Below are 16529 nucleotides of genomic sequence, written 5' to 3' on the forward strand. Positions count from 1 at the left end.
CGATCCAAAGATATGACACGGTGACACAGATGGATATGGCAAATTCTTAAAGCAGTCTTACCTCTGGGTATTGAAATGGACATGATTTCTTGCATGGCGTTTTTGCCCAGTTTCCCCGGCAGTATGACGCGGATTGCTCTCTGGATTTACCCCGCTAGTTACAGACAGGTTGTACATGACAATTTATCACCAAGTGAAGTCACCAGATACAAATAGTCAATTTGCTTACTTGGATTTAACTTGCTGGAAAAGAGACCTTTTACCACGAGACTGTGACATTACAGATAGAATTGCACAAGTTGGAATCCTCACTAAGCATGATTCACATGCTTAAATTGTTATCAATTTGTTCTCCTTGGCTGGGAGCATTTCCCAATTATTAGAATACTTTGTTGTCTTTTAACATTTGTAACTTCTGGTTGCAGCTCCTTCTACTGTTATGTCCATGTTAATGACCGATATGCTACCTCTTACCAATGAGGCTGCACCTTCATTCAGTTTAACAGGTCTATGTTTGCCAAGTAGTCAATTCCCCATCTTCTGCTTACAGCAATGTTTCTGTTACGTCACATAATAACAGATTTACTCAAGATGTGCATATCTCTCATGCTAATATTCCTTTACTCAGTCCATTCTTACCATTGCATTATTAAACATTTGTTCATCCAACAACAACCCTTAAAATTATGAAAATGTATTTGTTAACTTTTTTTTACCATAAATGTTACTTTTTCTACCTTTTAATCATTCATTAATCTGTGTTTACCAATTCTTAAATTAATCCCAATTCTGTGTTTATGTTGCACCTTAACTCCCCATCTGGTTTTGTGCAGGCCACGCATCCTGTAACTTATAGCTGAGGAAGTTCCCTACGGATCAACAAAATCAATCCCCTTCTGCGCACATCGTTTTGGCAATCTTTTGGGTGGCACAAAACAACTTTCTGACATCTTGCCAACCTCTTGAACTTGAATGTTCAAACTACTCAGCAATCGAGCTTTTCACGGAGTCTCAACTTTGTTGGGTCCATGGTCATCCTAGGAGCAGTGACTCACCTCAGCATATGCTCCACAATGAATTCAATCGCTTCTGTAAAATTCTGCTCCCTCCCTCGCTTAGTGAGGATTCCAATTTGTGAAATCCTATCTGTAATGTCACAGTCACGTGATTTGTATCTGGTGACTTCACTTGGTGATAAATTGTCATGTACAACCTGTCTGTAACTAGCGGGGTAAATCCAGAGAGCAATCCGCGTCATACTGCCGGGGAAACTGGGCAAAAACGCCATCTCGGAGTGCACGGAAGCGGCCATCAAGGACACCAACTCCATTTAGGTCGACCATACTAAAGATCAAATAAAAGCATTATGATGTTGAGGTCCCAGCTGCAAGTCACACCTACTGGGAACACATATTAAGAACTGAGGATTGTTCTGCACCTGAGTTTCCCAGCATTAACTTTTAACAATCAGAAAATCATACGCAATGACCCTCTCAACTTTCTGAAATTCTCTGATAGCTGAGGCATGCCACCAGAAGCTTAAAGTCACAGAATTGTCCCTTATGTGCAATCACCTACCACCCGGGTTAACGGCATTGGTAAGATAATCCAGCCCAGTGACATTAATTGCAGGTATGATTTTGGACGTAGCAAGTATTAACCTTAATAAAGCTGAATCCAAAATAATAGCTTGTGTCATCCGAACCAGTTTCGAGGAGTTTACCAAGATTAAACTCTTGTTGGGTAAAAAATAGTTCTGGCTCATTTTCAAATGCACAGCTAGCAGTGTGTCACCCATGCAGATGACACTGGAATGGGAGATTCAAGACCAGCCTGACATTGCAAAGCTATATCTCAGGAAGGGTTTGGAATGGCAGCAGATGAAGTAGATTGTAAGTCCCATGGATATGGGAGGTAGCTTCTGCTTCTCCTGTTGCACAGGTTAGATCCAATTTAAACACTTATCGCCAGTTCATGGATATGCTTACATTACAGCGGCCATGGAAGAATCCTGAGCAGCTTGGTTTTTTTTGTTTTAAAAAAAAATAAATTTAGTGTACCCAATTATTTTTTTCCAATTAAGGGGCAATTTAGCGTGGCCAATCCACCTAACCAGCATATCTTTGGGTTGTGGGGTGAAACCTACGCAGACATGGGGAGAATGTGTAAACTCCACACGGACAGTGACCCAGGGCCGGGATTCGAACCCGGGACCTCAGCGCCGTAGTCCCAGTGCTGCCCTCTGAGCAGCTTATTGAGATTCAGTTTAGCTGAGGGATCCTAAACCTTCAGGATTCTTCAGTGTTCCTCATGACTGCCAACAAAAACAATTAAGCAAATGTTAAACTACTTAAATTTCTGTGGAGCCAGAACCAGGATGAATACATTCTTCCACAGCCCCCTACCACAACTCCACAGTCCTGCTGTTTGTCCCCACAACCAGCAAAACCTGCATGAAAGCCACAGCAGGCTGCCTGCAATTCAGTTTACTTATGGGACTGACTTTAAAGGTGCTAGCTGCACTGGCAGCTCACCCTGTTAATGTCGGTGAGACTCAAGTCCAAGCGGTCAACCTTGGCCCAGTGGTAGTTCCTCGCTTTTGAGTCAGCAGGTTGTGGGTTTCACTCCAGGGACTTGAGACCTTGCTTAGGCTGACACTCTAATCCAGCACTGCAGGAGTGTTACCCTGGCAGAAGTGCCATCTTTCAGGTAATAATAATAATAATCTTTATTAGTGTAACAAGTAGGTGTACATTAACACTGCAATTAAGTTACTGTGAAAATCCCCTCGTCGCCACACTCCGGCACCTGTCCGGGTACACTGAGGGAGAATTCAGAATGTCCAATTCACCTAAAACGCATGTCTTTCGGGACTGTTGGAGGAAACCAGAGCACCCGGAGGAAACCCACGCACACGCGGGGAGAATATACAGGCTCTGCACAGACAGTGACCCAAGCTGGGAATTGAACCTGGGAACCTGACACTGTGAAGCAACCACTGTGCTACCGTGCAGCCCCCTGTGCTACAATGATCATTGTATCAAAAACTATGTGGTAGAGACCAGTCAGCCTGAGGTTGCTAATGCCGAAAATTCTGGAATCCAATATCAAGGATTTTATGGCAGAGCACTTGGAAAACAGTGGCAGGATCGGTCAGAGTCAGCATGGATTTATGAAAGGGAAATCTGCTTGACAAATCTATTGGAATTCTTTGAGAATGTAACCAGTAGAGTTGATGAAGGGGAGCCAGTTTAGCACAGGGCTAAATCGCTGGCTTTTAAAGCAGACCAAGGCTAGCACGGGGCTGGTTCAGCACAGGGCTAAATCGCTGGCTTTTAAAGCAGACCAAGGCAGGCCAGCAGCACAGTTCAATTCCCGTACCAGCCTCCCTGAACAGGCGCCGGCACGTGGTGACTAGGGGATTTTCACAGTAACTTCATTTGAAGCCTACTTGTGACAATAAGCGATTTTCATTTCATTTTCATTTCATTTTTCAGTGGATGTGTTTTATTTGGATTTTCAGATGGCTTTCACCAAAGTCTCACACAAGAGATTAGCGTGTAAAATTAAAGCACATAGGATTAGCAGTAGTGTGTTGAGATGGATAGAAAACTGATGGGCAGACAAGTAACAAAGGGCACGATTTACCAGCCACATTGCGCCTGAAAGTCAGCACGCCATGGCGCAATGTGGTGGTAGATGCCAGGAGACCCGCTAGTCACGCCACGATGTGAATCCCATTCATTGTGGGCAGAATCACATATTGGCAAATCTGCATATTAGAACAAGACAACTCGTCTCACTCTAATATGCAGTTCCCTGAGGTAACCAAGGCATTGGTATCCATCCATTCATGGGCAGCACAGTGGTTAGCACTGCTGTCTCACAGCGTCATGCACCCGGATTCAATTCCAACCTTTGGTCACTGTCTGTGTGGAGTTTGTACATTCTCCCCATTTCTGAGCGAGTTTCCTTCAGGTGATCAATTTCCTCCTGCAGTCCAAAGATGTGCAGGTCAGGTGGATTAGCCATGCTAAATTGCCCCTTGGTGTCCAAAAGGTTAGGTGGGGTTACGGGGATAGGCCGTGGGCCTGTGTAGGGTGCTCTTTCAGATGCTAACTCGGTGGGCCGAATTGCCTCTTTCTGCACTGTAGTGATTCTGTCACCTTCGCCTTGGAGACCTCAGGCGAGCGCTGTTCAGTACTGGTCTCCACAAACAGATAGCGGTGCGTTTTGCGGTGCTTCAAGCACCGGGAACACCCAGCTAATCTTGCACTACGGGACTCTGTCCCCATTCGGGTAGATCGAATAGAGTAGGAATAAACAGGTATTTTTCCAGATGGCAAGCAGTGACTAGTGTGGTCCCGTAGGGGTCAGTACTAGGACCCCAGCTTTTCACAATATATATTAATGAATTTGATAAGGGAACTAAATGTAATATCTCAAATTTGCAGGTAACACAAAGCTGGGTGGGAGGGTGAGCCATGAGGAGGATGCAGTGATCCTTCAGTGTGATTTGGACAAGTTGAGTGAGCGGGCAGATAAATGGCTGATGCAGTATAATGTGGATAACTGTGAGGTTATCCACTTTGGTAGCAAACATGGAAAGACAGGTTATTATCTGAATGGCCATAAATTACTAGAGCGGAATGTGCAACAAGACCTGGTTATCCTCATACACCAATCGCTGTAGTAAGCATGAAGGTGCATCAGGCAGTAAAGAAGGCAAATGGCATGATGGCTTTTATTGCGAGAGGATTTGAGTACACAAGCATGGATGTCTTGCTGCAATTATAAAGGGTCTTGGTGAATACACCTGGAATATTGTGTGCAGTTTTGGTCTCTTTATCTGAGGAAGGATGTTCTTGCTGCAGAGGGAGTGCAGAGAAGGTTTACCAGACTGATTCCTGGGATGGCAGAGCAGACGTATGAGGAGACATTGAGTCAGGATTGTGTTCGCTGGAATTTAAAGGAATGAGGCGGGATGTCCTAGAAACCTATCATCCGGCGTGGGACCGGAATTTCCTGCCAGCGTGTGAAACCTATAAACTTCTAACAGGTTTGGATAGGGTAGAAGCAAGAAGGTTGTTCTTGATGGTGGGGGTGTCCAGAAACAGGGGTCATAGTCTGAGGATGTGGGTTAGACCATTTAAAACTGAGATGAGAAATTTCTTCACCCAGAGAATGGTCGGCCTGTGGAATTCGTTACCGCAGAAACAGAATGGGTGGGATTTACCGCTGTTCACGTTGGCAGGAAATTCCGGTCCCATGCCGGCGACAAGGGGTGGGGAACTCCCATTGACAACAGCGGGATTGGTAGATCCCGCTGGCGGTCCGCCTCCGAAAAACATGTAATAGATGTGGTCGCCCAGAGTTTTCAAGAAGCAGTTGGATATAGCTATTGAGGTGAAGGGATCAAAGCATATGGGGCAAGGCAGGATCAGGCTATTGAATTGGATGATCAGCCATGATCAAAATGAATGGTGGAGCAGGCTCGAAGGACCGAATGACCATCTGCTCCTATTTTCTATGTTTCTATTATCTCCTTGCTATTTGTGGGACCTTATTGTGTTCAAATTCAATGCCATTTTTCCAACTACAGTTTCCTCCCCCTATTTCTTACTGCTATCACTACAGTGACTACAGTTCAAAAATGTTTAATTGGCTGTGAACATGCATTGGGATGTCCTGTGGCTGTGAGAGACGCTGCAGAAATACAAGTTTGTTGGTTTCCTTCAGTTTTGGGGTGGCGTTGTGCCTTTGTGTGGGTTGCTCATCCAGAACTGAGCCTGGGCCCAAAGACAGACCCAGAATAATTTGTATCCCACTATACCTCCACTCAAGTTAAAGCTTTCAGAGGTTCTCACACAACTAAAATCTCCACTCTCCCAACCCAAAAGTCTGAAATAGAGCAAGGTATTTTTTAAAATGCAGGCTTACTTCACATCATGCGTTAGCTGTTACAAATCATAAGAGGCCTTTCATTTTGATTTGAAGTTTAATGATGTCATGCAAACTGTCTGAATTTGGCTATGGATGATGCACAGCAGTGCAATTCATTTACAATTTGGGGATTTACTTAAAATTTCAAATTGCTTAATGCTCTCTAGACTATCAGTACAATTCATCTAAAGTCCTGCAGCCTTGTCTTTTTACGTTTTGATGAAATCTTAGCAATCGTGCAAGATAAAAAAGATATGAATAGTTAGACCGATCCCTCAATCACAATATCAGTAATGGGGCTGTTTGCTGATGATTCCAGTGTTTTTGGCTCCATTTGCAACACTGCTAACAATCAAGCAATTATGTCAGTCTACAATAGATCCTGCATCACATCAAGACTTAGACTGACAAATGACAGATAATATTTGTACCACACAAATGCAAAGTAATAGTCATCTACAGAAGGACACAGACCATCTCCCCTTGATATAGAATGGAACCTTCACCACCAACATGTCCATCTACCTGGTGCTCTGCAGTACCTCACCAAGGTTACTTGGACAACACATCTTTCCGCTGTGACCTTCACCGACATGAAGAACAAGAGCAACAATGTTGTGAGAGTGCTGTTACCTCCCAAGATTTGTTTAAATTCATACCCATCCTGATTTGGACTTATTTCACCGTTGTTTCAGCAATGCTGGGTCAAACTCATGGAAATGCCCTACGCAGTGCCTGTTTGGAGCGCCAGTAGGACTACAGTAAGTAGTTCAAGGAAATGTCCCAGTGCCACCTTGTCAAGACAACTGGACTACACAATTAATGTGGTCTTATCAGTGACTTTCACAACCCAAAAATATATTTTTTTACAAGTTGCTTCTTGGGGAACAATACTGTTCCTCTTGGTGAAAACCATGTTGCCCTGATGTACGACACGCAGAATAACAATACTAATTCACTTTGATTCATTTCTCTAGTGGTTAGAAACCACCAGGATGCAGTGGCCTTGCCTTTATTTTCCCAGAACCGGTGGGGCCAGTTCACCTTGATTAGTACTGGCTTAGTAAAAGCACAAGGTTAATAAAAACAATAATTTGCTTCTGCTTGTGGGGAAGAATTACAATTCTTAATACATTATAAGATTAACTACCAAAACTACATTTTGCTGGATTGTCCCACCATTCATTTAAATATGAAGGGAACCACGAGCGGTGAACCACATAATGGGTTCCCAATGGGCGAGACTACTCCTCTGAGTACAAAATCGGGAATTATATTTCTGTTATTAAAAAACAAATATATGGTGATAATGCATACTGACAGTAGATATATTCTCCCTTTGTGTCGCAGGAAGATACCTGGGAGGAATGTTTATGCACAGATGCATAATGAAAAGGAGCAGGAAATGACCAGCCCTGTCAATCACAGTGAAGACACACAGCACATCATACAAGGGGAAGAGTATATTGATGATGATTTGGACTCTCAGACGCTAGGTAACGGAAGAGGTAGCTTTTTTCCCCCCAGTTTCTCTCCTTTATTGTAAACAATGATATTTGGAATCAAACTTACCAAGTTAAAATATTAGACTCGTAGATAGATGCAGCACAGAAGGCAGTCCATCGTTTGGTCTCCTTTTCTGAGGAAGGATGTTCTTGCTCTCGAGGGTGTGTAGCGAAGGTTTACCAGGCTGATTCCAAGGATGGCGGGACTGACCTATGAGGAGAGATTGACTAGATTAAGATTGTTTTTGCTAGAATTCAGATGAATGAGGGGGGATCTCATAGAGACTTATAAAATTCTATCAGGACTAGATAGGGTGGATGCAGGGAAGATGTTCCTGATGGTGGGTGTGTCCAGAACCAGGGGTCACAATCTGAGGATTCGGGGTAGACGATTTAGGACAGAGATGAGGAGACATTTCTTCACCCAAAGAGTGGTGAGCCTGTGGAATTCATTATCCCAGGAAGTAGTTGAGGCTAAGACATTGAATACATTCAAGAGGCAGCTGGATATGGCACTTGAGGCAAATGGGATTAAGGGTTATGGGGAGAATGCAGGATTAGGCTATTGAGTTGGTCGATCAGCCATGATCGTGATGAATGGTGGAGCAGTATCGAAGGGTCGAATGGCCTCCTTCTGCTCCTATCTTCTATGTTTGTATGTTCCATCATGCCTATGTATCTCTTTGTTGGAGCTACCAAATTAGCCCCACTCGCTTGCTCTTAGTCAGTCGCCCCATAAATTGTTTACCTTCTAGTGTCATATTCTCTTTAGGAAGTTACTGCTGAAACTGCTTCAGTTTTTTGGTTAGTGCATTCCAGGTCACAACTCAGTATCCTTGTGTCGCTTGTTCTTTAGCCAATAATCTTAAATCTGTCCTTTAGTCACTGAACATTCTATTTACTTTGTAGCAATTCCAGCAAAACTCCTCTGTTTTAAGGAGAAAACAAACACCTACGTCAATCTCCCCACATAGCTGCAATCCCTCATCTCTGGTAGCATCGTAGTATGTATCCCTTCTGTACGCTTGCCATGACCTTAATATTCTTCCTAAAGTGTGATAGCCAGCATTGAACAAATACTCCAGCTGAGACCTAACAAATGTCAATTTGATTATTTTTTTTTAGAATAAATTTGGGCCAGCAGTGATCTGCAGTATTTCTGTGGAGTGCTCCTCCTGGCTGTACAGAAATATAACCCAGAAACCTTTCTTAGCTGCTTTTCGATCAGAAAACTGTAGTCTCTTTTAGGACTGCTAGCTGGACTGCTCAATACCAAAACATGGTACACACCCCATCCCTGTGTCCTTAAAATCTGAGTCCCAAGTCTGAATCAGGTAATGGAAGCTTGATTTGCATAATGAAAAGGCTTACCTCCTGAAACAGACAAGCATTCAAACTGCCAAAGGAAAAGGAAACAGGGAAAATATGTTAATTGGTAAAATGGCAGAAGAACCGTGGGAGGTGTTTTAAAAAAAATAATTTGTGTGATGCAGAACTAGTTTATACCCTTAAGGGGCAAGTCGTCTTGCCAATAAAAACAGCCACGAGTGACTAAAGAGGTAAGAAACTGCATAAAATTAAAAGAAAAATGCAAAAAATAGCACAGATCCTGGTGAATGGCAGACATTCAAAAAACAGCAAAGGGTGTCAAAGCAGATAGTGGGAGCTATAAAAAGGGAATATGAAAAGAAACCTGCAAGGTACATCAAAATCAACGCAAAGACTTTTACCATTATAATAAGAGAAAAAAGGGTGTTCAGGAGCAATTGAAACCCCGTGACAACTTGAGAATACAAATATTCATCAATGAAAGTAAGGAAATGGTGCACATAGCAATATAGGAATTAGGGGCAGAAATAGGCAATTCAGCCCTTTGAGCTTGCTCCGCCATTCAATCAAATCATGGCTGATCTCTTCCTGGTCTCAAATCCACCTCTCTTCTGTTACCCTTATCCCTTTAACCTGTTTTTTAAAATCAGAAATATATTTTTCTCCTTCTTGAAAACATTTAATGACTCAGATTCCACCGCACTATGAGGCAGCAAGTTCCACAAATTCACCACCCTCCGAGAAGTAGTTAATAATAATTTATTTATTATTAACTTACATTAACACTGCAATGAAGTTACTGTGAAAAGCCCCTAGTCGCCACATTCCGGCGCCTGTTCGGGTATACAGAGGGAGAATTTCTCCAAAGAATTTCTCCAGATTACCTAACAGCACGTCTTTCGGGACTTGTGGGAGGAAACCGGAGCACCCGGAGGAAACCCACGCAGACACGGGGAGAACGTGCAGACTCCGTACAGACAGTGACCCAGCGGGGAATCGAACCTGGGACCCTGAGGCTGTGAAGCCATTGTGCCAACCACTATGCTACGTGCTGCCCATGAGTTCCTCCTCATCTCAGTTATAAATCCACGCCTTTCAACCTATATTCGTGACCGTGACATGTTGAATAGTTTGTCATTATTTACAGTAGAGGAAGAGGATAGTGTGCCAGACATCCGAAGGAAACTTGTATTGAATCATGAACGGGAGACACCAAATTTAGCATAATAACAGTAATAAAAAAAAATAACAGTTTAGAGTGACAAATCACAGGGCCAGATGATTTCCATCCCAGGTTTTAAAGAAAGCCCTAATTATAACCATTGAAAGTTCTCTCAATTCGGGAGCCGTTCTTTTAGTTTGGAACATTACGGATGCCATCCATTATTTAGGAAAAATGAAAGAGGGAAACTGGGAATTGTAGACCAATGACTTTAACCATCTGTTGGGATTTTATTAGAGTTTGTAGTTAAAGGTGGAGTGACTAAACAATTTGAAAATTTTCAACTGATCAGAGCATGGATTTGTAAAGGGTAGGTCATGTCCAGCAGACAGAATTGAATTTTTTGTAGAGGTGACTGAAGTGGACAGGGGATATTTATTTATATGGATTTCCAGAAGACATTTGATGAAGTCCTTCATAAATTCCTTTTAAATTCGAAGCTCGTGGAATTGAAAGCAAATTGTTAAATTGGTTTGAAAATTTATTGAGTGGCAGGAGAGTTAGGATAATGAGCAGACAGTCTAATTGGTAGAATGTGACTATGTGTTGGGACCACAACCACAATTGAATTATTTGTTAGTGATTTAGACAACGGGAAAAAAAGCCACATTGTTACAATCGCCATAAAGACTGCTAACTTTAAAAAAAAAAGAAACCTGGGTCCCACGTGATCTTAGTGTGGAAGCGGCAGCATTTTTGCGAGCTTTGGCTCTGCACGTTTCTTAATCCTTTATTTTATCCTCGTGCACATTTCATAATTGTCTTTTTGTTTGGGATATATGTCTTGCACCATGTTTCTGGGTGGTCCTGATTGGAGTCAAGTTAAATCATAGAGAATCTTTGTTTGACTGTGGTTGCCAGAGTTGGCTAGGATGGGGCGCAGCCTTCAGTGGAGTTGGTGCTGGTGAATGGGCCTTCACCCCGGCGGTGCTGTCTGCACCGGGATGATGGCCACCATTGAGAATGTTGTTCTAGCTAAGGATCTCGGCACCGTGGTGCAGGTCCTTGGAGCTCACTTTGAGGATCTGCGAGATATCCTTGGGAGAATGGTGGAGGCATAGGAGAGAATCTTTTTACTCGACAGAGCATTTCCCCTTGTAAGGGCCCGCCTTCAATTCATTGAGATCCTACTGTATGGTGTATCATCTATCTTGATGGGTTTGGGAGGTAGGGTTGGACAAGGAGTGTCCATGAGCCCGGTCCTTGGGTAAGAAGTAGCAGGCGAGTTCCCAATTGAGTTTGAAAGTTGGCTGCCATGTGTTAGTAATCTTGATCTGGAGGCTGGGTGCACAAGGATCGATGGAGCAATGTATCCAGTCTTCGAGGCCTGGGGGTGATTGGGCCCCCCTGACCATTAGCCCTCGTCATGAGGGGTTGGACGTAACCAATCATGTCGAGTCATCTCCCCCAGCCGGGGCTTAGACTGTGGTTCAGTTGGGCGTTGGAGCGGCGGTATGGTTGAAGTTTTTTTTTAGCGGCACAGTAGCACAGTGGGATAGCACTGTTGCTTCACAGCGGCAGGGTCCCAGGTTTCATTCCCAGCTTGGGTCACTGTCTGTGTGGAGTCTGCACATTCTCCCCGTGTCTGCGCGGGTTTCATCCGGGTGGTCCGGTTTCCTCCAACAAGTCCCGAAAGATGGGCTGTCAGGTAATTTGGACATTCTGAATTCGCCCTCTGTGTACCCGAACAGGTGCCAGAATGTGGCGACTAGGGGCTTTTCACAGCAACTTCATTGCAGTATTAATGTAAGCCTACTTGTGAAAATAAAGGTTATTATTATTTAGAGATCCCAATTCTTTTTTTTCCAATTAAGGGGCAATTTAGCGTGGCCAATCCACCTACATAGAACATATTGTGCAGAAGGAGGCCATTCGGCCCATCATGTCTGCACCGACCCACTTAAGCCCTCACTTCCACCATATCCCTGTAACCCAATAACACCTCCAAACCTTTTTTGGACACTAAGGGCAATTTAGCATGGCCAATCCACCTAATCTGCACGTCTTTGGACTGTGGGAGGAAACCGGAGCACCCGGAAGAAACCCATGCAGACACGGGGAGAACGTGCAGATTCTGCACAGACAGTGACCCAGCAGGGAATCGAACCTGGGACCTTGGCGCTGTGAAGCCACAGTGCTAGCCACTTGTGCTACCATGCTGCCTTGCACATCTTTGGGTTGTGGGGGTGAAACCCATGCAAACAGGGGGAGAATGTGCAAACACCACACGGACAGTGACCCAGAGCTGCGATCGAACCTGGGACCTCGGCGCCGTGAGGCAGCAGTGCTAATCACTATGTGCTGCAATCCTTGTGGTTTTGGGAAAGTAGTACGTTTTGGACACCCTTTACCTGTTTTATAATGAAGATGAGTGGAGCCATGGCAGGGTGATGGGTGGTTGGTTGGTTTGGAGTTGGGTGGTAGGGTTAGTTAAGTTCTCACAAAAATTGAGGGTAGCCCTCCAGTTAGAGCTAACCGTATCGGGTCTTTATTTTGTTTTATGCTATCTTGAATTTAAGAATCTCCTTTGATGGCCAGGGCAGATTATGTGTCCTGGGGAGGACTGAGTTCTTTCTGACTTTTTCTTGAGGTTGGAGCATTTTGTTTTGAGTCTCTTCTCTTTAGACTTAAGAGAATAGAAGGATTTGAGTGGGGTCACAGGCCAAGGTGAGTTTGGTCAATCTTTGACTGATTTGTTGAAGCGAGAGACTGTTTACCATGCCTCTACATTGTTGGAGCCCTTCCCTCATGTGGGGGATAGGTTTGATGGGGGAGTTTGGCGGCCTGCTCCAAGTGCTCGTATACAATGGTTTCCGGAGTATCCCCTTTGTTGTGTTGGGTTTTCCATGTGGAAGAAGTGTTTGTGGGTGGGATTGTCCATTCTCACCCGTTGCGATTGTCAAGGGCCAATGGAGCGTTAGCCGATAAACAGTATCGGCACCGGGTAGCAAATCCATCCCCAGTCTCCGCTCCCGCATTGCTGCCCATAGCGGGCTACCTACCCCATGCCAACGGTGACATGCAAACTGCTGATTTGCATGCATTAATATGCAATTAATGAGGTGGAAGCCCAATCCCCCTTCCCCACGTTACTCCGTCCCCCTCAATGGGAAATCCACCAGGCGGGCTTTGGTGTAAGTATAGCCAAGTGCAGCAGCCCGGGCATGCTGGACCCGAGGAATGGGGATGGGAAGTCCTTTGGACTGGAATCTTCAATGAACTGTCTGATCTGCTCTGCACATGTCAGACAGAGCAGTTCAGAGTGAAAACGCCACTCTAGCGTTTGAGCAGATCAGACCAGGATGAAGAGTTTGAAGAGAGGGCTGCCTGAGATAACCATGTCAATAGTGATCTTCAGGTTGCCCAGGGCTGGAAAGGGCAAACCAGACACTGGACCCCCATCCCAGAGGAGGGTTCAGTGCACCACCCCATACCCACAGCCCAAGCCCACCCAAAACTCTTGGAGGACTCTTCCTCTGCAGCCTAATAATAATAATCTTTATTATTGTCGCAAATAGGCATACATTAACACTGCAATGGAGCTACTGTGAAAAGCCCCTAGTCGCCACATTCCGGCGCCTGTTCGGGTACACTGAATGAGAATTCAGATTGTCCAATTCACCTAACAAGCACGCCTTTCGGGACTTGTGGGAGGAAACCGGAGCATCCCGGAGGAAACCCACGCAGACACGGAGGGAATGTGCAGACTCGGCACAGACAGTGACTCAAGCGGGAATCGACCCTGGCGGGCGCAGGGAAGCAACAGTGCTAACCAGTGTGCTGCCGTGCCACAGTGGCAGCCTGGCAGTGGCAGAGGGGGGTGGGAGATATGGGTTAACCTCCTTGACCCTCTTTGGGGTCCGTCATGCCAAGCCAGGGTGTCACTGCCAGGGTATCAGTTCCTGGTGCCAGGGAGCAATGCACCGTTGGCAATGGCAGGGTGCGGGGACTGAAGGGGGAGGCTGAGGGGGTGGTGAGGGGCTCGAGTGGGGGGGGGGGGGGATGATGTCAGGTCACCGTCATGTGTGCGCGGTGGCCAGAGGTGACCTGTTATTCCTGTGGTGCGGGGGGGGGGGGGAGCATGCCCCTCCTTGCTGAGGGGTTGGGCATGCTTCTCTTGTCAGCTGAGAAAGGGGGAGTGTCAGCATTGTCACTGTGGGGGGAAGAGGGCCTGTCACTGGATGCTGGCATCGGGGCAGCCGTTTAAAATAATGGCCCAAGGTGGGAAGGGAAACTGGTGTGCTTGCCATCATGCATAAATCTACATGGCGGAGGTATGGGGATAGCACTTGAGCGATGCTCCTAGCATTAACGGGGATCAGTCCTCTGTCTCCGTTGAGGCAGCACTGTAATTTCTCTTAATATCCTTCTTGTGATGCTGTGCAATGTGATGCAGTGGCTAATATTCCATGGTCAGCTCGGGCGTTCTTCTCTTCGCGTTTTTTCTTCTTTTCTTCATCTGGGTCAGCAGTGTGCTGTTATAAATCCTGGTCCGGTCCGGTGGTCTATGGGAAGTTCCCATTACTGTACCGGGGGGAGCGATTCGGTCCCCCCTACTAGGGCACCCATTTATTGGATGTCTTGACAAGTCTTCTCTTCGGTGATGGTGTCTCCCCAGCTGGGAGTGTGTAATTTATTTTTAGGATATGTGAGGGTGGTGCACTACCCTGCGTGTAGTTCGTAAAGTACAGGATCGGCTGGGGTGTAGGTTTTGGAGTGTATTGGAGGCCTTGGGGGTATTGATTCCTGTGTCAGAATGTTCTGCTCAAGGCTAGGTCTGGTGCTGCGGTTTCCCCCGGAACATGGGATGTCCCTGCTCGAAGACACCTATTAGGGACATCCCGGGAGATTGGGATTTGCTTCTATTGTGCATGGGGGCCTGCGGTTGAACCAAGTCCTGTAATTTGGTTGGTATCCTGATAACCTCCCCCCCTCAAGCCAAATTGTTGGTACGCTTTCTTGTTTGAATGAGCAGCTTGTTTTCTTCTTCATTAATGGGTGAGGGACATGCGCTAGGTGAATCCTGTGATCCACTCCTGGTACAATATAATGTAACAACTAGGAGCAGGAGTGGGCAATTCAGCCCCTCAAGCCTGCTCCACCATTTAATACGATCATGGCTGCTCTCATCTTTGCCTCAACTCCACCGTCCGGCCCACTCCCCATAACCCTTCAACTCATTACTGACTAAAAATCTGTCTATCTGCTCCTTAAATTTCCTCAATGTCCCGGCCTCCACCGCACTCTGGGATAGTGAATTCCACAGATTCACGACCCTTTGAGAGAAGTAATTTCTCCTCATCTCTGTTTTAAATCTACTACCCCTCATCTTGAAACTATGACCTCTCATTCCAGATTGCCCCACAAGAGGAAGTATCTGCTCTACGTCTACTTTGCCAATATCTTTTGTCATCTTATATACCTCAATTAGATCTCCTCTCATTCAGACGTCCGGTGGTGGCCATGTGCTGATTGGTCGCAAACAGGGTAGCTCCTGCTTGAAGGATTGGGTTTGGCCCTTTCTGCCCAATTTTTAAAAAATATATATTTTTATTCTCCTTTTCCACAATTTCTCCCAAATTTGCACCCACCAACAATAAACAATAAGCAGTAACGAATATAATGTCAATCGCCATATCATCAACAACAATCCCATCCTTCCACCAACCCCCAAACAGCAGCCCACATGTTAACATAAACAAATAATAAAAAGGAATCAGGAATCACCCATAGTCACCTTTAATACATACAGTCCCGTCCTCCCCAACTCCCCCCCCCCCGCCACTAATGTTCGATGTTATCCAATTCTTGAAAGTGCATAATGAATAATGCCCATGAATTGTAGAACCCCTCAATTCCAACAGGTCACCCCCCCCCCCCCCCCCCCCCCCCCCCCAATGCCAGGGCGCAGGGTGGAGAGGGTGCTCTCCAACCCAACAGGATCCGCCTTTGGGCGATCAACGAGGCGAAGGCTGCAACACTGCAACATCTGCCTCCGCACCCGTTTCCATGGGCATTACGGTAGCATAAGTGGATAGCACTGTGGCTTCACAATGCCAGGGTCCCAGGTTCGATTCCCCACTGGGTCACTGTCTGTGCAGAGTCTGCACGTTCTCCCCGTGTCTGTGTGGTTTCCTCTGGGTGCTCCGGTTTCCTCCCACAGTCCAAAGATGTGCAGGTTAGATGGATTGGCCATGATAAATTGCCCTTAGTGACCATAAAGGTTAGGAGGGGTTATTGGGATACAGGGATAGGGTGGAAGTGTGGTCTTAAGTGGGTCAGTGCAGACTCGATGGGCCGAATGGCCTCCTTCTGCACTGTATGGTCTATGTTCCAACCCCGGCTGGACCGACACCCTGAATATGGCCTCCCGAGGGCCCGGGTCCATTTTCACGTGCACCACTTTAGAAACCTTTCTGCCCAATTAAAGGGCTCTTTGGTATAAGTGTTTGGGAGTGAATTCTCCTCTGAGGTGGAATGTTGGTGGGCTACTGCACCCGGCAGGTGTCGAATAATGCAACGGTGTTGGA

General features: G+C 45.7%; 1 protein-coding gene across 5 annotated transcripts in view; it reads left to right on the forward strand.

Moving 5' to 3' along the window:
• sorcs2 (sortilin-related VPS10 domain containing receptor 2) overlaps positions 1-16529 on the forward strand; it is a 963142-nt gene that overhangs the window by 933024 nt on the left and 13589 nt on the right. For 2 of the 5 annotated variants that reach the window (XM_072495949.1, XM_072495953.1), the window contains one exon: positions 7294-7451. The exons of 2 other annotated variants lie outside the window; for them this stretch is intronic. In XM_072495949.1, coding sequence (XP_072352050.1) covers positions 7294-7451 — 158 coding nt within the window. The remainder of the gene's footprint in view (positions 1-7293; positions 7452-16529) is intronic. One more of the 5 variants, XM_072495950.1, reaches the window with a different exon arrangement.

Source organism: Scyliorhinus torazame, chromosome 3, assembly GCF_047496885.1.
Source record: "Scyliorhinus torazame isolate Kashiwa2021f chromosome 3, sScyTor2.1, whole genome shotgun sequence".
Lineage (NCBI taxonomy): Eukaryota > Metazoa > Chordata > Chondrichthyes > Carcharhiniformes > Scyliorhinidae > Scyliorhinus > Scyliorhinus torazame.